Source organism: Plasmopara halstedii, assembly GCF_900000015.1.
Source record: "Plasmopara halstedii genome assembly, contig: Scaffold_444, whole genome shotgun sequence".
Taxonomy (NCBI): domain Eukaryota; phylum Oomycota; class Peronosporomycetes; order Peronosporales; family Peronosporaceae; genus Plasmopara; species Plasmopara halstedii.
The window spans coordinates 172,991-195,070 of record NW_020187364.1 but is presented as its reverse complement, the minus strand read 5'-3'; the positions used below and the strand labels follow the sequence as shown (position 1 = coordinate 195,070).

The window sequence follows — 22,080 nt, the reverse complement described above, 5'->3', positions numbered from 1 at the left end:
GTTGCAAGCTGATCTAGTTACCACTCCACCGATTGAAAACGCTCTAATGATGCTTGGGCTTCTCCAAGGTCTTTTTGCACCTTAATACGCTTGTAAAAGATAGGGCAATCACGACTAGAGCACAACACATCTTGGTGCAGACTACCCTGACAGTTCTGGCATTGAGTCCATAGTCGTGCAAATAAATGCTCCAGCTCATTTACCGATCCAAGTTGGCGTGAGTATACCTCCGCCTCGCGCTCTATGCAGATACGACATAGGGCGCTTTTGCCGTTGAGAGGAGCCTTGCATCCAAGACATTTGAGTTTCTTCACGGCAAAATTCATCATACCACCGCTGTTTTGTTTTAGCACAGGTTTAGAGCGCTTTAAAGTATGAGTACCATTAAGAAGATCCGATTTGACTTTGCTCAAGCCGATAATCGGCTCGAAGATGCGTTCGAGTGGGTTTTGCAATTGTTGTTTCATATAATAGTCACAATCAATTGGAATGCTGTTCTCCAAAGCATACACTGGATCCTCCGCCTTCTCGTACAATGGAGTGGCTTTACCTTTGTCAATGATTACGTAGGCAATACGCTCACCCAGCGCTGGAGCCGAGCCTGGATCACGTTTGCGCATGCGTTCAGCTAACTCAGTATGAGCTTGTTTGACCTTGTAGTCATCTTGATCGACTGTCTTCTTCAATCCTTTTGTGATCACCAAAAGTGAAATATCAATACGATTTTGCAGTAAATCTGAAATAATGTTTTTCGTATACGCAATCGCACTGGTTACATCGCGATTGATGAGAATCTTGCGCAAAACAGTATCAACCATACGCCGCACTAGTAGACAGTTATCACGACGTACAGTCTCAAGTCCCTTTGAGTCCAGCTTATCATACTTGTCAGGCTTTGTCCAAAGTAAACCAGCATATCGTTTTTTGTTCATCAACAAATACGGAAAGTAAACCTTTTCAAACTCGAGCTTAATCGGGCTCGGAAAAATTTCAGACACGCGTTTGGCAGCCTCTTCGGCAAGAGGCATGGCTTCTTCGACAGAATCAACTCCAAACTTAATCATAACAGAGTCTGTATCACCATAAATCACTTGTGCGTCAGCTTTGTAACCATTTGCGATAGTAAAAATCCGCTCAACTTCTTCTTGAGTTCGAAAAAGTAGCTGGCGACCATAGGCCGTGGTACTGGATGCAATTGGAATACACGGCATTTGGCCAACAATTGCACCAGTGAAACCGTACACGGAATTGGCACTCACTTTAAGTGCTAGTTGTCGACCATTCTGCACAGCCTTTTCCATTGGATCGGTAGCAGCATTCATGTCTCGTTTTGCCTGCTTACGCGCTGCCAGCACTTCCTCTAAAATTAGAGGCAAGATACCCTTCTTCTTCTTACGAGTCACAAATATATCACCGGATGGAGATTTCTCATAATCACCACTAGCTAGTTTGTCTACATCTCCAGGTGCTACAAGCGTAGAATAGCACAGATTATACGCTTGCATGATTGAAGGATATAATGACGCAAAATCTAGTGTCGCAATCGGCACGGAATAAAATGCCTTTTTCGGCTCAATGACTGTAGCGCCCTCATAACCTGTATCTTCGCTGGCCTGCGTCCGAGGTAATGTCGGTACAACAAGTGACGCATTCTTACATTTGCGCAAAAGCATAGAGAAAACTTTAATCTGCTGTCCACGCTCAATCAGAAAGTCAATAGGAACCCCGGATACACGAGCCATTTCGATAAAATTGACGAGATATGATAGCTTATTTAAAAGTCGAAGTGGTAGGTATGCATCCTTTAGACAGTAAACTGCAAGTCGATGACGATCATCATCTGTACCGAGTTGTAGATCGCTGATGATTCCGTGAGGCACATCTTCCTTTTGTTGACCCAAGAATGCAGCACTTACTGCGTTCAGCGAATACGAACTCAAGTTTTGACTGCGGCGCATAATAGGCAGCAGATCGAACATACATCGTCCATGAACGGTCGTCTTGACATTTTCACTTTTACCATATTGTGCTGAGCTGAAAGTTTTTTTCTCCATGTAAACCGCTCTGCGTTTCAAAAACTCGGTTCAGTGTACATCAAACCTCTCGATAAAAAGCAGGAAGATAACAAAAACGTACGAATTTGCCAATCGGCCTAGCTGATTGTAGTTCTGCAATTTGAGCGCCTTACCGCGGTTGAGTACGTATGGAATATCAAAGTTAGCGATATTATACCCCGTAATAATGTCTGGGTCCACTTCTCGCACAAAATGGGCCCACTTCTCCAGCATCTCACCTTCTTCCTCAAACTCCATCACATGAGCACCAACAATAGGTTTACATGTGTCAAGTACAAACACATTGCGAATAATTGGTGTTTGGGATCCTTGTTCCTGAACAACGTTCGAGATTTGAATCACTGGATCCTGATTTGCTTCTGGAAAATGCCCTTTTCTGCCCATACACTCGATATCAAAGCTCAAGATTCTAAATGGTGCCACTTTTCCCCACTCTCCCTTGGGTGCGTGACTCACGAGATTTTCATACGTTATATCAATTTCAAGCTGACACAACGACATCTTTTGTGCCGCAGAGCGCACTGCGTAAGTACCTTTGGGTGCTTCCACCCAATTGCATCCACTAATTTCTTCATCAATCATAAAGCGGAGAATAAACGGCACGTTGCTTTCGTATGTCTGATAGTTACGAAAGTCGCAGCCAGGTAACGTGAGACCACCTTCTAATGCACTCCGGAGCTTTGGGACATAGTTGGGCATACTCAGATAGATCTTAAAAAGTGTCGTTTTACGGTCAAATTGGTATCCATAGATAGACATCTTATCCCTTACGACCTGGACGCCCACAACGCGTGCAGTGCTGCCACTATCCCTGTCTCGCTGGCTTACTGCCGCATCAAGCGCCAGTCGTACCTCACCACACTTACTTTCGTTAAAATTTTCAGGGCAAGAAGCGTAAAAATAGGGCAGGACACCATGTACATGCATGAGGACGCTATGGCCCTCGATAGTGACACCAAAGAGACGAATAATTGCGGCATTCTGGTTGCTGTCTCCCGAAGCCGAAACGCCTGGTACAACTGACCCTTTCTTTGGATTTGTCTTTAGTGGTGGACCATCATACATGTCAATGTCAATCCACTGAAATGTGACCGAGTCTGTGCTCGGGTCTATGGGTGCCATGGGCTTGCGTGGCCACGAGCTAGCTTTAGTGGAAACGGGCTTCATACGTTCCAAGTCATCTGAAAATCTTGTCGGCTCAGATTTGACACCATGCGCATTCAGTCGAGGCTTCTTTGGCTCTGTCGAACAACTACTTAGAGACTCGCGCTTTAGAACTGCCATGATCTGGGTAGGATCAGCTCTCCACTTATAATTGATATAAACAAGGATTTATTTATTTAGTTAAAGTTCGATACTAAGCTTCACAAAGTATACTCGGCTGGAATCAATGGACGATCTCTCATCGTTGCTGGCCTCTGACCACGTCTGTTACATTCAGTCACGCTGCGATATATTCACTCGTGAATATTACGAGCTCTCGGATGCTGAGGTTCGTGCGCTCGAAGCAAATGGCAACTCTGGTAGGCTTGAATATCATACGTTTACCTATGAGTATCAATTAAATAGCCTTTGACTTCAACTGCAACTTTTAAGCTGAAAATTGGCATAACGTGCGGAAGACCAACGCAGAAGCACAATTGCAGACATCGCTAATCCGACAGAATACATTTCACGGTAAAGTTGTACTTGGCTGCTTCTCTGCTTCATTTTGTCACGACGTGGACGGGATTTCATTTGCGAGCGGCGTCTATAATTCGGCGCTAAAAAACGTAGTTGTGCTGGATGAAGCCCTTGTGAAGGACACTATGGTACTTCGGGACGTGCTTGTCGATGCACAGGCATCTATCATTAAATGTACCAGTGTTACGGGTTCAAAAAACAAAGATGCAGTTGTATCTGCTAACGGTAACTCGCTGCACGTCGGAGTAGAAACTGGTGGTCGTGATTTACGAATTGTAGCTGACCTTTCCTTCAAATTGGGCGTTGCTGTCGTCACACAACGAAATGATGTCGATTTTCTGACTGCGTATAACTCATTTGTTGATAAATACGTGGCAGCGGTAAAAGCTCCAATGGCTATAGTAGCGCAAAGCGCACGAGTACGTGGGTGTAATCGTGTGCAAGAGTCTTTTGTGGGACATTTTGCGACTATAGAAGACAGTGATGTGGTGAATTCGACTATTCTATCGACAAAAGAGGAGCCAAGTGTCATTAAAGACAAAAGTCATGTTTCCGACTCAATCTTGCAGTGGAATTCGACAATTGAGGCGCTTAGTATTGTTCAAGACACTTTCTTGTGTGATACAACTCATGTAGAGCGTCATGGCATTGTCATAAGCTCAGTGATCGGACCGAATACTTCGATTGCTGAAGGTGAAGTGACGTCAAGTTTTGTTGGGCCTTTTGTGGGTTTCCACCATCAGGCCCTTCTAATTGCCTCGATTTGGCCACAAGGGAAAGGCAACGTTGGGTATGGAGCAAACGTTGGTAGTAATCACACGTTGAAAGCCCCCGATCAGGAATTTTATCCGGGGGAAGGCTGTTTTTTTGGACTCGGGTGCAATATCAAGTTCCCTTGTAATTTTGAAAAGGCTCCGTATTCAGTTGTTGCGACTGCAGTCACTATGCTGCCGCAGCTGTTATCAATGCCTTTTGCCCTGATCAATACGCCAGCTCACGTCATCCCATCACTTTCACCAGCTATGAACGAGATATTTCCTGGGTTTGTTATCTGTCATCTGAAACAATGTGGAAACTTATATTGATACGTCTCTTTTTGCAGGTGGGTGCTATACAGCAGTGTGTTTACAGTTCTTCGGAATGAAAATAAATTTCATCTGCGTAATAAGTCGAAACGCACACAAATTGATGCAGATATATTTCGCAAGGAAATCGTTGAGTACATGAAAGGTGATGATGTTTAGGTTGTCTTACGAGTGCATTGAAATAGCGTGATTTCTGATGCAATTCGCTTTATTCATTTGATTCAGATGCTCGTGCAGCACTTCGAGCTGCAGAAGGCAAGGCGCAAGTCATTCTGCCAAATGGTGAAGCTGTGCACACAGATAAACAAGTTCGTGGATTGGGCAAAAATTACATGCGCGAGTCATCTCGCCGTGAAGCAATTACGACATACACGTTTTTTATTAAGCTTTTCGCTCTAAAAGCATTATTTAAGCGTGTTGAAAGTGGTCAAGTCTCTATTGATGGAACCGTCGGAATCCTGGACGGGTACGCCTTCACTTATGACAAACATGCATATTTTCTAGTAATACAATTCTTGCGTCTTTTTTGATCAACTTGCAGTTGCTGCCATGAACTAGTGACGATGAAAGAAGAGTTTGAAGCAACGAAACGTATCAACGATTGCTTACATGATCTTGTTTCGATGAAGAATGAAGTTGCAAAGAAAGCAGCGGACGGAAAGGCACGGGACAATGGACGTGGTCAGCGGATTATTCCCGATTACGCGGCTGTGCACAAGTCAGCAAACAATGAAGAAACGGTGCTGGAAGCTCAAAGGTTAGAGGATTTATTTAGTTGTGACTGAAAGTCCACTGGCCATTGTAACCTTTGCATCATGTTTTTGTGCTTAAAGTTCAGCAGATGATGTAAAACAACGCGTAGCCGCATTCTTAGCGCCTCTGTGAGCATGGGAACTGCAATATATGCTTGCTTGTTCGTGATGTATTTTGAGTTCACTTCAATACAAATTGGCTGAAGTAATATGAGGCTGATACAGGCATAAATTACAGCGGATAATCAGCCAACTCCCAACAATTGCTTTCTGACCAGATTAGAGCTTTATCAATGACCGTTGCATTTGAAACATGACTGAAGAAGACATTGTGTTGGCTATTCTACTGGAAGCATACCACCTGACTAGTGCCGTCTTGATATGTGAGCACATAGAGATTAAGCCACATTTGCGTATTATATTGTGCCTGACGTTTTGGAAAAATGTTTTGTGGCTAAAATTGATGATATCCAACGTGTAGAAGCGATCGTTTGTTGAGTATACTTTTCCTCGAAGACAGGATTGCTTGTAATGTGAGAATAAATAGATGCATGTCGCTAGGTAAATCAACTTCGGTACGCACGGCTAAGGGTACTGTAGCCGTTAGGCATATTACAATTCACTCTTTAGATGTGCACTATAGATTCACTCTCTGTATCTTATCTTTTTACAGGGCTCTAGACTCTACTGACAAATACTCGTTTCATTGGAGCTACAGCTATCAGTATTTATTGAACGTCATCATCACAAATACCAGCTTCGGTAATCACAATGGATTTCAACTTGTCTTGACGCGACTGTTTGTTTGTTCTATTTAAACATAAGCCAACTAGTAGCGTAGCCTTGACGATTTATGTTGGATGAATTAGTCGAAGCGAACGTAGAGGAAGTGGAGCAAGAGGGAGATCTATGCGATTCCAATGCAGTCCAAACTCGCATTCAGCAGCTAAAGGAAAGAATCGCGAAGTTAGATGACTCAAGTCAAGTTCTCAAGCTGCTTGCAGAAGAACAGGCAGCCGAAATCAATGCAAAGGAAGTATTACTTACCCGAAAAAGTGAGCATGTCGACGAATTGCTGGAGCAGATTAAGAAACTAAACTTAAAATTCGACCCAAAGTGTGTTGAGTCTCAAACTCCGGAACTGGAGATGCAACAATTAAATGCTCACATAAACGAGCTTCGTGAGCAAGTAAAACAAAATGAAGAAGCTTTTTCAATGGTGTGTGCAGCTCTGACTGCAAGAGAAAAACTAATGAGTCAGAAAGATGACGAATTATCTACAGCAATAATAATAGAGAAGGAGCTTCGAAAGGAGGTGGGTCAACAACAGGCAATCATCCGTCGGCTTGAGAAGACTGTCGAGGATTTGCAACCTCAAAAAGTAGACGCATGCCTGTCGCCTCGAAGTTTTCGAGAAAATCAGCTTATTCGACTACGTGATGAAGCAATTGACGCCAAGACGCGCGAAGTGTGGTTGCTCTCGGGTCAATACGATAGACTACGCGTGCAGCTAGGTGAGCAAGAATCAGCATTAGAGAGACTGCAAATTAATGTCACTTCGAAGGAAAATGATTTGATGCAACAACAACGCAAGATCAATCGTTTGGAAGCCGAAATTGAGACTTTGCAGGCTGGGCTCAGTCAGGCTGAAGGATGCGAGAAAGCAATAAATATTGCGACAACACAAAATGCCAAATTACTGAAGACTTTGGAAGCTTCAGAATTGGTGGTAGATGATTTAAAATCACGACTTGATGTAAAGGAACGGGAATGTGAGCAGCTACGAACTTCACTTCGTGAATATACTAAGCGCTCGGCTGAGAGCGAAGTGGAAGTTCTTAATAAAACTATGCAAGCAGAGGGAAAGATATTATTAGTGAATGGTTTGCAGGAGAAAGCTCGCCGCGAGCGTGAAATGATGCAAAAGGAATTATTTGTGTCGAATTCAAATTATCAGATGGAGATTGAAAAACTTCAGGGGGAACTTGTCATGCGACGCAATAAACAGTATGAGCTTACACTTCAGTTGCAAATTATCGAATCTCAACTTCATGAGGCGATTGTATGTCGCGAAAGCGCTGATGAGCAACTGTTGGCATGCCAGTGCCAGATACGAGAGTTTGAACGAGTGTTGCAAGACTCTTTTGAATGGAAGAAAAAAATTGAGAAGGAGATGGCATTGGAGAAGACAAATGCTGCGAAACAAGTTGAAGAACAACGCAAGATGTTGGCCACCGAGAAGCGTGAGCTCGCAAAATTACAAAGACAACATGAGGAAGTGAAGGAGCAGCTGGACAAACGATTTGCACAGGATAAGCAGCGAGAACTGCTAATTCTAGACACAAAACAACTTTTGAGTGCGCAAGAAGCTCTCTCGTCGAAGAAAAAAGGTCGAATAAATGACAATAACAAAGGGGTGGAGTTTGAGTCAGAGGCAAGAATTGCAGTTAAGTTAAAAAAGGATCGGTCGGAAAATCAGCTCGAGGCACTTCGTCAGCAAACTGAAAGCAATGTTCGAAAGTATGCGGATAAAAAGAGACAAATTCATGAAAAAAAACAACGCCTCAAGAAAGAGTTTTCAGACTTATTGACAGAATTTCGCGCGGTTCAAAGTGCAAAGTCAAAACTTGTAAGAAAATACACGGATGTACTTGGCAAAGCCACTTCGAATTGCTTTTTGGGTATCTTTGATCTACGAAAATGCTGGCTCGTTGATGATGACCTGCCGCCAATATTGAGCTTGTTAGGGAGTAAAGAGTATGAACGACAGCTACAACGAGTTGATCTGCGCTGTAATCGTCTTACAAGCGAAGGAATGGGTCGAATTCTTGTACTAGTAAAAAAAATGGTTTTGAATCTCGCATCTCAAACTACAAACATGATTCGAGAAGTTGATTTACGTCGGAACTACGTTTCGCTCGATGGCATTCGTCTTATAGCCAAAGGACTCGAGTCGCTTATCCCAGACAAAAATAATACACGTAGGACCGGCGAAATTGAATTAAAAAGTGTCGCGGTGACCAAGGATGGAAGGATTGAAGTTTATGCTGTTGGTTCTGTTAATAGCAATCGGTTTTTAAAACCAATTTGTGAGAATTTAGACATTGAGCCTCAGGTCCCAATCCTCGTTGTTGATGTTTCTGAAAACTTAGATGCAGAATGGCTATTTGCTGATTCGAAGTTATATCAAGCTGATAGTCGAAGTAAAGATTTAAATATATCGAGCGAGGGCAAGTTTCCGCGTTTATGATTGAATTGTTTTTCAGGTATACTTGCCATAAAGATCGTTTTAATTAAATGAAAATCAAATTTTGTAGCGCATATGATTAAGAAACTACGTATCCAACAAAGAATTTAGTGCGAGATCTCGATTTCAATTTTTTTGATGATATGACGTGGCAACGATTTTGAGGTTGTCAAGCGCAATGCATTACGAACGGAGTTTCTCGATTAGAAAACGGACTGGCGGTGTCCTGGAAGTGCCAAATGTGGTGTATGCCACCTGGTCACCCTACTTCCACGCATTGGTTTGAGTGTACATAGTATCGACAAATGCAGATATCACCAGCCCGAAAATTAGGAGTGAGTCCACACGAATTGCACACATCTTGATGTCGAACGTCTGGCATTTTGCTTGACTTTCTTCAAAATGTGAGTCCAATCGAAAACTTTCCATTGCTGGTATTTACGATTCAGAATAAACACGTTGGTAGGACGACGTAGTAAAGATCGTAGTGAGCAATAAAATTTGAAACCTGGTGCTGTGTCGCAGCGAATTTCTATTCAGAGTCGTCTTTCTTGTGGAGAGATGCATAAATAGCAGCACCCACGTCAGGTAACCACGCTTTGTTAACAAAGTTGAGGCACTTCTTTATAATCTCGTTGTAAAAGAAATCTTGCATGGTGCGTAATGGCCTGTGGCCACCACCAGAGCGACGCAGCGGTGCGGTTTGGTCGCCATAATGTGCGCTCGTAATCGCCACCACATTTGGACTGCTGCACCGCCCACAGCAAAACCGAGCGGTCGAAAATGGACAACGGCTCTACTGCACACATGCCCGCCATATTCGTCAATTTACATTATAGCTTCTTGCGCCGAATCGGAATAGCGTTGCGACGTTCCGCCAAACCTGTCATGTTTTTGGTAGTTTATTTAATTTCGTACCATAATAGAATAAATTACCACATCATTGTATCATATTTTGATATATTTCAGCAATGTAGTACCATGTGTTGGTCTGATTGAACAATTCCGTACCATACTTCGTTACGAATCACATACGTACTGCCATATTTTGGGTATTTTATACATTTGGTACCATACTCTGATAAAATCCATACCCATCGTACCACATTTTAAAAATGTTAAGTATTGTTGTGTCATGTTTTGGTCGCATTAGCTAATTCTTACCATACTATGTTAAAAAGCATATTATAAATGCCTTTTTTGTCATATTCGTCTTAATTATTGCCATATTTTGGTATATTTATGCAACTTGGTACCATACTTTAATAAAAATCGTATCATCGTACCATATTTTGATACGTTTTAGCATTGTAGTACCAAATTTTGGTCTGCATGAGCTATTTCGTACCATACTTTGTTACCAATCATATCATATATGCCTTTTTTGTCATATTTGTCTTATTTATTGCCATATTTTGGTATATTTATCCAATGTGGTACCATATTTTGATAAAATCCATATCATCGTACCAATCTATGACATAATTTAGCATAGTAGTACCATGTTTTAGTCTGCATGAGCTATTTCGTACCATACTTTGTTACAAATCATATCATAAATTCCTTTTTTGTCGTATTTGTCCTATTTATTGCCATGTTTTGGTATATTTATGCAATTTGGTACCATACTTTAATAAAAACCATATCATCGTACCATATTTTGATTTTTCTAGTGTTATAGCACCATCCTTTGGTCTGCTTAAGCAATTACGTACCATACTTTAATTCCAATCATATTATAAATGCATATTTTCTTATTTTTACGTTTTATTTTGCCATGTTTTGGTGTTTTTATGCAATTTCGAGCTAATCATTACTAAAAACCAAATATTTGTGCCTATGTTGATATTTTTGAGTATTGTCGAACCATGTCTTGGTCTGCTTTAGCAATTTCGTACCAATTTTAAAACTTTTCATATCATAGTTGCTTATTTTTGACATACGCGCGGTTTGTATCGCTTATGCAGTTTCGTACTATACTTTAATAAGAATTATACTAATGTATTGTAGCAGCATGTTTTGGTCTGTCTGAGTAATTTTGTACCAGACGTTAAGACTATCTAAATAACAGTTCATATTCTAACGTATTTGCATTTTGTATTGCCATGTATTGATATATTTACGCAGTTTCGTACCATACTTCAATAATAATCATACCATCGTATCATATTTTATTTTCTTGAGTATTGTTGTATTATTTTTGTCTTCTAGAGCAATTTCAAACCACACTTTAATACTATTCATATCGATGTATCAATTTTGGATATTTTAGTATTGTAGTATCATGTTTTGGTCTGCGTGAACAATTATATATATAGGTTGCTACAATTCATATCATTGTATCATACTTTGGTATATTTGCGTTCTGTATTTTCATGGTTTTGGTATTTATGCATTTTCAAATCATCCTTTTTCACTAACCATATCATCGTATCATATCCCCTTATAGATCTAAAACCACTGTTACCTAGCGCTCACAAAGCTGTATGCATTCTTTTCTTGCGAGGTGGCTACTCGAAGGGTAAAATGTTTTGTACATAAGGTCCGCGTCTCCACACGTTGAAATTTAATCGTTCAGGTGCGATGATTCAGAAGATGCTCAAATAAGAAATTGCGTTGAAGTCGCGCAGTCTACTAAGCAATAGAGCTATATCTAACCTTTAAAAAGCTTTACTTGCACACAGATTCTTTCAACAACACAATACATGTTGCGTCTGACCCGTACGCTATACATATCGCCTCACAGATTTGCGGCATCGCCATCGTGAAATACGATAGCTTGTTAGCAGGGCGAACAAATACGGTAGCAACCTCAATTAGCAAACCCGTACGTAACCTCCCTTTGCAGGTGGATTGGATCGTGGGTGACCACTCTGTGAGCGGTGTGGTGACAACGTCGCTATGTGTGACGATGCATGGTTCTTGTATATTACCAACTGCTTAGAGCCAAGCAAGTGTGCCGGAAGCTTTACAAACCGATCTTGATCACAAGTGTAACGGGGTTCACGTACCTTTGTATGAAAGGGTGGGTCACACAAGATGGTGTGTGTGTTGGATACACAAGTCGGTAAAATCACACAATGGTGTGGCTACACCGTATCAAGAAGCCACTACGTGGCAGGACTTCAGTAGTTATGCATATTAATTCCATTTTATTATTTAATTAGGAACAACAGGCGCGTAAATTACCCAAACCTGACTCAGAAAGGTTTTAGACATAGCAGCTCTGCCGCGGATAAACAATTCAGTTCGGTTTCAGTTTTAAACGGAAAAGCGTCTTTGCATGGTCAAGGTTTTTCAGTACCCTTGGATGTAGGGGATTGCGATCCGCTACACTCGTACTGGTTCTGAAATACAACATAAGGTGGAAAACCTTAGTACGCATCCTCTAAGGAGAAAGCTACGGCAGCCCCGCTGCAACATGTCAGTTTGAAGATGGTGAGATTCTAATACTACATCCGCTAAGCCTTCTGACTTTCGCGTGGAATCATTCTCAGATTTTGACAAATTATGAAGCGCATTAAGCGACATAAAATGGTCGATTTGATTTACAAAGAATGGTTACTGGGGCACACACGAGATGTGTCATCGCAGACACGAATGCCGCTATTCAACGCGCTTTATCATTATTTGCCATCACTACATGGAAACTGGTGAACTTGGCATCATTCGCACTATACTTGTGCAAGTAATAGACCAGACCAAGCCGTTTTCTCAAGCCTTTTTGAGACATTGGCGCTTGACAATCGTGAAAAAACTTTCTTTTTGCGAGATCTGCCCGCAGGCCTTGCTTACCAATAAAGACATCCAGAAAGCGAACACCGTTGTCATCAAAGATCATTTTGTCCAAAATGGAAAAAGCTTGATGAATCGTATTCACTCGATCACTGCTCGCAAGTGTTTCAGGTGAGTCATCACACCCGACAACCCGTGCTCTGCGCAACTATGAAGGAATATTTTGACGTTATAGTTTGTACATAGCCTGTTCATCTATATCACAGGGCGATATACGTTGCTGTTAAATGTCCCTATGCCTAACTAGCTACTCCTTGCGCATCCCGCTTGGAAACTCATCCACGTGGGTGAGATATTGAGATTTATCACGAGCAGTTGAAGATAGTTAGCAACTAGGACATGGGCACAGAACATGGTACGAGAGCTGTGTGAGCCGCCCTTTTATAATAGAATATATGTAACTCCAATGCACACTCGGCAGGTGTCACCCTGTAACACCATGGCTTCTGCTTTGAAACGTGGTGTCTGGTTAACTGTATCAAACCTTAGCACATAGTGAATTCCATTTAAGCGGTTGATGCGTATCACACCTATTGTCAGTGTGATGATAGTATGCATTTATCTACCACTGTGAGAGTGCACTCCGAGGCGACTTATTTACATGACATTCCGCTCTTCGCTTGTCAATTGTACCCGGCGTATGTAACGGGATTGTGCTTAACACGTGTTGCCGAGAGAAACGTCACGTGTTGCCAAGAGCTTTGATTCGCTGTAGCCATGGCTTTGCTGTGAAACGCGGTTTCCGCTATACGTTAGCACGTAGTCAATTCCATTTACGCGGTTGATGTGTATCACAGCTGTTGTCAGTGTGATGATAGTTTGCCTTCATTTACTACTGCGAAGGTGCATAGTAAGGCGGCTTATTTACACAACATTCCGCTATTCGCTTGACACATATACGCGGCGCATGTAACGGCATTGTGTTGAACAGGTGTTGCCGAGAGTAATATTTTGCTGTAGCTATACCTTTTGCTCCAAAACGCAGTGTCTAGCTAAATCCATCATACAAAATGCAGCGGACTATGCTATTTTGCAGCAAGCACTTTCTATAAGTCGGCTTTCCGCCACAATTGTGACGGCATTCACTTCAGTCTACGCTTGTACAATTTGGTACTTACCAAAGGCCTTTCTGATTAAGAGAGTCGGCGTCGCGAGGGGAGACTCTCTCACAGAATCCGCTTTGCGCTTTACACGAAAGATGAATTAAATGCGTCTTACCGTTTTCTTCCGTCAGTACATCTCCTTGTAAATCTGCATTTTTGTTTCAGGATCCAGATTAATACTGCGACGCTCTCCAATTTAGGGCAACATGGGTGGTGTCACCGTCAGGATAAATCTTCAATGAAGGCAATATCAACCCGTGCGAAAAATTGAGTTTTGCTGCTCATATCTCATACTCAGAAACTCATTAATGAAATCATTTATCACGGAAGAATACTCAGTTTATCCTCGCATGAGAGCTGTACGATTTCAGTGGCTTCGCTACTCAGCAGCTGTTTGCCAACATTTTCGAGTGACAACGTTTCAGTAGGCGCATTTCTATCTTCCGGAGATAACGAAGTGCATTTCCTAGGTCACTTCATACATAAAGAGAATAGCATTTTAAGCCACAAACTCGTAGACCTTCACTAATCCGCAACATTGGTGCGCTGCACGGTATTACCAAATCATCAATACCATTTTCTCGTAACACATATTGGTCTTCCGTGGTACCTGATTTCTAAAGATGTGACTAACGGAGCCCGGCTTACCAACCTTAGAGAAAGAGATCGCAATAAACATCGTCTAAACCGGCTCTAGAACAGGAAATAAAGGTTACAACTGAAAGTTGACGTCCCACCATAGGTACATACTGAGGACGACAACGTTCAGTCACTACTTTCTGTCTCAGCGAGTTTATAATCGCAATTTGCTGTCTCATCTTGTGACCGCGGCTTAATGCCACTAATGCCTCGAAACATTGTTCGGACACTTGGCAATATCATTGGGGATCAACTGCCATACTGAAGCGATACTACCGCATCTTCATGCTCAATCCAATGCGCCCCGCTTTTTATCAGAGAAGGATTCAAAACTCAGCAATTTCATAACCGATGAAGAGGCCGTATAGCCTAAATCATCAGCTCTTGATCTATCCAAAGCCCAGGTCACGCGATATATGAGGCTTTAGCTTAACATTAGAATGCTGCCATTGCAAAATTCCACGCAGCACGAGGGCTTCGAACGGTTTCATAAAGACCATGACATTGCTGTTGATAGCCAACAATTCTGGCTGTGAGCTTCACCGATCTAAGAGATTCCCTCCTTGATGGCTGAGTCCCGTTGACCACAACGTTCAAACAAACTCAAGATTTCTAAAAAGGCCTGCCAATCCTTTTGAGATTCAACTTATCCTATGAGGGTATGATGGACAACTTTTCTCGTCCCTTCTAACCGATAGAAACAGGGCCAGGGCGCTTATGTTTGATACTTCTGCAGATGTACCATCAGCGAAAACCATGTGTGCAGCGGGGCTGCCGTCGCTTTGCGCTTAAGGAAGCGTAATTATAGTCACCGACCTTTCGTTCTTTACAAGAACCAATACGAGTGTAGCGGATCGCAATCCGCTACCTCCAAGAGTAGTAAGTCCCTTAACTAAGGCTAATAGACTCTTAGGTTTAAATTCAAAACTAATTTTTATTATTTTTATCTGTGGCAAAGCCGCCTAATATTAAATGTTTAGATTCTCCTAAATATACTAAATATATATAGTAAAATCTAGATACATGCATAACTACTGGCTACCTAACCACATACCGTATTCTTCTTTGGGTGTGGTCACACCATACCTATCTCGTTTGACACACACCTGTTACCAGGGTACGTGTAACCCCATTACAACGTGGCTTCTCGGAGGCTCAAAGGTTGCTTTCGTCATCCTTGGCATGGCTGAGGTCCAATACATCTGGAGCTCTCATCGAGCTTCCGCTTTCTGCACACCGCAACACAGAAATTGCGTTTAGCCATCAATTAAACACCCACACCTTAATCGAAGCAAAAGTCTCGGTATAAGTTCTGCCTGTCTAAAAACCCATAAAGAAGATGGTGAGTGTCCGCCGCCATAACGGCGATGAGCTCTCTCACCTATTAAAGATAGACCGCAGGTTTTTGCATCCACCGAGGAAAGACAAAAACTTCGATCGCACACAGTACACCTGATTTAGCAACGTGAACAATCGCGAAATAAGTGCCTTCGAAATTTTCCAGGTCAGCAATGCTCCATCCACAGCGATACTGTATGGTACTGTCCACTCTTGAGCGATAATCCTATTTTGGGAATTGCTGGTACGGCTAGCTACTAATTCGTCAAGAGCATGGCCGGATTTATAGTCATCTTAGCTTCTCTCATCCATAGAGAGAGAGGTTTCTTGTATTTGCGCTTGAAGCGCTGGAGACTAGGCCTCATAATGAAAGCTGACTGTGTTTTCACCGACAATCGGTCGAGGCCTTCTTGGAGGTATCTCACAGCGTTGTCATAGCAAGTTAGAGCGGTTACCGATTTCAGATTTGGATCGCCAACCGCAAAGTGTCTCAAAATCATACTAGATTGGTGTGTAGCAGGACTGCATGATGTACTCGCCTATGATATTTTCTGCGTCTTTTGCGTCTACGCTTCCATCAGGACATAGGTTGAAAACGCTTCTAGTGGGTTATCAGCCACATCGCATATTTAAATGTAAAATCAATCGGTGCATATGTTTACTCAGTAAACAAGACATATTGGCATCCGAGAAGTAGCTATGCCATGCAAGATGCTTTTTTTACGTCGCTTTGACTACAATGTTAGTGATGCATATATTGTCGAAAAGGCCAACCCATAACAACTGAGATAAAGATAATTGATATCCGAGCGCTGAATACAGCACTGCTCCAAAAGTTGAATGGAAGCCTGCGCTCCACCTAAAAAAGGACAGGACTATAACAAGACATCTGCATAGCATACCCTACCGGCTGCCGGCGCTGTTGACATTGACAAATTAAGAGGGAGAATTTAGTTTAAGTTATGCAAGTGCCTCTCATCGACGTCATGAAGCATTTTTCTATTTAATTCAAGAACGCTTTCGAATCAAGCTGATTCAGCAACTCCTGTGCCGCCTCCTGCAACACCAAAACGCAAGGGATATGTGCTTGTCTCCATAAAATATGTTGATCTTGTGCTGCAAACCCTTCACCTCGCGTTTTGTCGGCTCCGGGTACACAGCTCTGGTCAAAACCACCACCACAAGTCCCGTTTGCGTCAGCGATGATAACTCCCAAAGCACCAGCTCGCTGAGCAAAATGTAGTTTGAACACAAATGGCACTTTACCTCGTATTGCTAGAACAATTCGATCGCGAACTGCAATTGAATTGCGCAACGGCTGAGAAGCATCAGGTGGATCTGCTAGAATTAATTCTGCAGACACGTCATACAGCCGTGGACTATAATGGCCCGTCCAAGCCTCAAATGTACGCTCCACGGTAAAAGCTCCGTCGTTATGGCTCATCAGTTGCACTTGCTCTCGCACGTCGGAGAGCACCACATGAGTCAGAGTTGCGTCTTCATCCTGCGTCCCTGAGGCTCGATAAATGCTGTGCGGATCTTGAGCAACCAGCGTAGATAAGTCGCTTTGCGACAAGATCCTGACCCCACTCACAGCTGTGTAGCCAGGATCCCCGACACCTTTTAACATTGGAATAGCGATGGCTTGAGAGTAGCTCTCACTTTTCTTGGGCATGAGTAGGCGCTTCAAGTGATGATACAGCTCGACATGGTTACTGCGGCGACTCCAGTGCCCAGCACCTAGTACATTCATAGCAGCAACTCGAAATATATAAGCTGTATTAGAGAAGAGGCCACAAATTTTGGTCGATAGCCACATTGCTCCTGAGGTCAATTGTTCTCGATTAACTTCGCTGCTGGCATTTACAGCAATGATTTTCTCATATTCACCGACAAGTGCCCGATTATCTGCTCCTGCATGTGTGCCACGGTTGCCCTGTTCACCTTTTTCTGGCAGTCTCTCAGTTGATACAAGATATAACTCGATTTTTTTGCCCCCGTCATCTTCGACATCAAGCCACCGTAAAGTCACACACGTTTCTTCCATGTCGACAACCTCTGGAACGCCACGAATATGCGAAGGTGGGGTACAAGGACTCGTTACTACACGACGAGAAATTCCGCTAGCCGCACCTCGATCCTCTCCAACAACAAGGCGAACTGAAAAGGAGTAAGCAGTTTCAGCTTGCAGGCCAGTTATGACTGCTTCAAGGTCGTGCCCATCGAAGTCATCTCCAAAAAATGTCGAAGGTAATTTGCTGCGTCTAAACTGTTTTTGAGTCACATTAATAGCCTCATGTGTCACCTGTAGGTTCTCTGTCGTCATTCCAGCTTGATTTTCACGAATCCAACTCACCTCGTATCCATATTCAGTTCGATCGTTCTTCATAGGCTGATAAAGTTCTTGCCATCGAAGAGTAGCTGTCGTGCGGGTGGTATTGACAACAAGAGGTGGCCACGCAACTGGCAACGTAAGCGATGCGATGTAACTTTCCCATCTCTTGTCATCCTGCCATTGCTTTAGTCGCTCACGACGTGATAACTGCTCTTCTATTTTGTCGTCGTCGTCATCATTGGGTTGATATCTTCTGTTTCTTTTGGTCAAAAATGCAGGATCGCGAGGCCACTTTATGTAAGTACTCCAACTTGTATCGGTAAGAGTAGGACGTCGAGAAAAGGAGGAATCAAAACCTGGAGTTTGAAGTGGACGCAGCAAAGTATAAACTCCATTGTCTTTAGTGTCATTTGCCAGGAGAAGGACATCGAGGCCAGCAGCTTCTTTCACCTCCTTGACATTGGCTGCGTCGCAATAGCAAAATCGTAAAAGTTTTGTCGTTCGAGCTGACGAAGTCAAAGAATGCATCTTCGTGATAATACTGCCCGGTATAAACAGAAGATTGCCAACTCTTAGCTCTATCGCACTGTATAGCTCTGGCACGTGCTGGAAGTAATCATTGTCCAAAAGCTTTCCACCATCGGCTGAGATCGCCACGTTAGCGTCCAAGGTAACTTCTACTTCTTTTTGCGTTTCTTCAAGTAAAATCGGAAGGTTGATCGGCTCAAATTTGCGGTCAATCAGCGTCACTTGTGCATGAGCACCATCTTCGAGAGGGATCGCCAGCATGTGCAATCCGTACGGACAGGCTACGATGTCTTTGAAGCTTTGAGAAGCACTCAATCCAACGTCAGTAGCAGGAGGAAGTATAAAGACGGCCGGCAAGAATAGTTTATCATGAGATGCATTGGTTCGTTGTACGTAGTCGTGGGTTATGTAAATAGGCACACGAAAAAAATGCTTCAGCATTGTGCTACACGCCTCGTCTTCAATTTGTAGCAGTCTCAACTCAAAACTTCCCTGCGTTTCAGTCTTTTGGCTGAAGCAGACATCAAGAAATCGTTCCAGTTTGTCTGGTGCGTCATGAGTAACATTTTCCGCTGCAATGTCGCTGTTACTTAACGTTTCTAATCCTAGGAGCTTTACCACTGAGTCTTTACCGTTATCCTTTAGCTGCAGCAAGACTGGTTTCTCTTTCTCAGTATAAAGCTCAAAAAATTCTTGAAAAGTAAGATCATCTGTGGTTCTTGTCTCCACTTGACGCTCAACATCCGCCACCACCTGATGCGACGCCAGCGTTGCCCGCATATTACGGACATGCTGCCGTTGGTGCCGCAGATAGCGCAAACGGCTACAATAAACTACGTCATCCATACTTGTATCACTAGCAGCTTCGTACATAATGGAAGTTACGCCCAGTTCTCGACACTGGATAAACGCGCGCTGCAGTCGCGCGTCCAGATCCAGCGCTTCGTTGCCGCTTAGCGGAACATGTAGCAGTTTTGACAGTGGTGCCTCAAAAAATGCATCACGTTGTAATTTGGCAATGGCACTTGAATCGTGTCTTGTGGTGTTTGATCCCCACGCGCTGTATGCGAATAGCAGCGTGGTCAACAAGAGGCAGCGCATCATTTGCGCCGGTTAAAGATCAGACTTCGGATCTTAATAATGATCATATCGTTTTAAACGGGATTGACGATCAAAAGCATTTTACGAATATCTAGAAAATCCATTAAAAAGCACATGCATTTTGACAATAGTGTTTGTATAAACATTTTAGTAATTTGAAAAAACATAGACGCAATGCTATGACAGACTTGATCTCCTAAATTTGCAAAGAAGCAGTATTTCTAACATCATAAGAACCTTATTTGAGCGTATCTGTTTGACGTATCTTGTACAATAAGTGGTGATGTAACATAGTGTCCATATCATGACGTATATACACATTACTTATTTGTCTCTCGTATGATAAGCAGGTAAATTTGTATAGTTTTTTACTACTGAAAGACTGTAACTGTTTTGGCATGCTTAAGACGGCGGACGATCATAACCTTTTGGCGTTGACTGACGTGGATCGAGATATAATGCTTTCTCGGTGCAAGTTGCTGGGTTAATTCGTTGCTATATACATCAGACGGTTGACCCTCGGACTTTGAGAGGATATCAGAAGTACCCTGGTGGATAACCGCAATCAATTATATGATCAGTATTTCCATGTTTATGCAATTTCGTTCTATACTTCAATAAAAGCCTTATCATCGTGTAGTTTAAAGTATGGTTTGGTATCGTTCAAGCAGACAAAAACATGGTTCTGCAATTGTAACAGGGTTACACATACCCTAGTAACAGGGGTGTGTATCACACCAGATGGGCATGGTGTGACAACACCAAAGAAAGAATACGGTACGGGGCTGGATAGCCAGTAGTTATACATGTATTCAGATTATACTATACATATTAATCGAAATCTATACATTTAAATTAGGCGGATTTGCCGCAGAACAAAATAAATAAAGTCAGTTTTGGATTCAAACGGAAGAGTTAATTAGCCTTAGGTTAAGGCAATAATTACTTTTGGAGTTAGCGGATTGCGATCCGCTAAACTCGTACTTGTTCTAAGTATAGAACGAAAGGTCGGTGACCTAAGTTACGCTTCCTCGAAGCGCAAAGCTACGACAGCCCCGCTGCACTTAGAAGTACTTGTAGTCCATCCACACCTGATTCGTTTAGACTGATCCTCTGTGAGGATGGATCAATTTTCCTCTTTGCCTCAGGGCATACAGGACGGGCTTAAAAAGCTGAAGTCTTTGCTGGCCCTGAGGGCGTGCAATATCTTGCTGCGCAAGGTCTCGGTGCGCGACTAGAGGCATTTTCAAATTACGAAAACGCGCTGCTAGAGCACCTGCAACAGAAGATGTCTGCATCATTTGCGTCTATGACGCCACTGTCAGTGACGGATGATTTTTCCCGCCCTAAGCCGCTCATGGTGAGCGTTAAGGTCTTCGAGGAGAAGGATGGAGAGAATCTCCTGCTCTGGTAAAGAGAGGTCGAGATGGCCATCGCATTCGTCATGCTCCAGACCGAGCAACAGCGCGTGGCGCTAGTCATATCAAAGCTCGGTGGTCGAGCGCGAAAATGGGCACTGACGTGCGGCCCTTTAGTCGAAGCTGTGTTTCCCTCCTGGGCGGAGCTGAAATTGCAGCTCTCACGAGTGTTCTTGCCACCTAATTAAGCTTATAGCGTGCGATCGCGTTTCCTTGCCATCCAACAGAGCAACAAGGAATTGATGGACTTTGTCCAAGAGATGCGCACTCTCATTGCCGGGATGGCAGCAGGCCCCCTTCCGGAGGTGGTCACCGTGACCGTCTTTATGGAAGGCCTCCGCACTGGCGTGGCCAGAACCTTCCGTGTGCATCTATCTTCATATAAAGAGGCGGTGAATGTAGCATTGAATACCGAATTCAATTTCAAGTCGGCACGACTTGGTTAAAATGCACACTCAACAGCTCGTCGAGCGGGCCTGTGCCCATGGATTTCAAGTATGCTGAGGACGAGGGAGCAGAGCTCCGAGCTACCCGGCAGCACACAAAGATACAGCGGTGTTTTGTCTGTGGAGACACCCGTCACCTTCGGAACGGTTGCCCCCTGGGCAAGGCGACGCTCCACGATAGAAGGAAGTCAGCTGTATGCTGAGGCGCTGAAAGCGCGGTTGAGTGACATCGTCACTGCTCGCTTAGCGACGGGGACATGTGTCACAGTCCCGAAGGTCCCTGTGGACCTCGGAGTCAAGTTCCGTGGCTTTGATAGCGTGGAACGCTGTCTAGCCTTAGAATTGGATGCAAGGTATGACCTTATCCTAGGAATGGCACTTGATGAGCCATGGATTGATTGGAGGTCAAAGACCTTGGGCGCACGTCTACCGCTGGCGCTTTGGCGAGTCATGAACCCACCTCGCCTAGGAGACAAATGCGCTATTGGCGAGAGCACTGGACCGAGACGGTTAACGTGCTGGACATTGGAATGGT

The 22,080-nt window shown here is 43.3% G+C and overlaps 4 protein-coding genes across 4 annotated transcripts; 2 read left to right on the top strand and 2 right to left on the bottom strand.

The window, feature by feature from the left end:
• Nucleotides 1–17: 17 nt before the first annotated feature.
• PHALS_09994 (dna polymerase delta catalytic subunit) lies at nucleotides 18–3,359 on the bottom strand (the record flags this gene model as incomplete). The annotated part of the gene is made up of 2 exons (XM_024725340.1): nucleotides 18–2,064; nucleotides 2,137–3,359. The coding sequence occupies 2 exons, from the start codon at nucleotides 3,357–3,359 to the stop codon at nucleotides 18–20; spliced, it is 3,270 nt and encodes a 1,089-aa protein (XP_024576127.1).
• A 106-nt stretch (nucleotides 3,360–3,465) lies between these two features.
• Nucleotides 3,466–5,728, top strand: PHALS_09993 (uncharacterized protein; the record flags this gene model as incomplete). Its single annotated transcript, XM_024725339.1, has 6 exons — nucleotides 3,466–3,598; nucleotides 3,672–4,800; nucleotides 4,861–4,988; nucleotides 5,069–5,309; nucleotides 5,385–5,600; nucleotides 5,677–5,728. The coding sequence occupies 6 exons, from the start codon at nucleotides 3,466–3,468 to the stop codon at nucleotides 5,726–5,728; spliced, it is 1,899 nt and encodes a 632-aa protein (XP_024576126.1).
• A 720-nt stretch (nucleotides 5,729–6,448) lies between these two features.
• Nucleotides 6,449–8,845, top strand: PHALS_09992 (uncharacterized protein; the record flags this gene model as incomplete). Its single annotated transcript, XM_024725338.1, has 1 exon — nucleotides 6,449–8,845. The coding sequence occupies one exon, from the start codon at nucleotides 6,449–6,451 to the stop codon at nucleotides 8,843–8,845; it is 2,397 nt and encodes a 798-aa protein (XP_024576125.1).
• A 7,999-nt stretch (nucleotides 8,846–16,844) lies between these two features.
• PHALS_09991 (Immunoglobulin-like fold) lies at nucleotides 16,845–19,684 on the bottom strand (the record flags this gene model as incomplete). The annotated part of the gene is made up of 2 exons (XM_024725337.1): nucleotides 16,845–16,879; nucleotides 16,984–19,684. The coding sequence occupies 2 exons, from the start codon at nucleotides 19,682–19,684 to the stop codon at nucleotides 16,845–16,847; spliced, it is 2,736 nt and encodes a 911-aa protein (XP_024576124.1).
• Nucleotides 19,685–22,080: the final 2,396 nt, after the last annotated feature.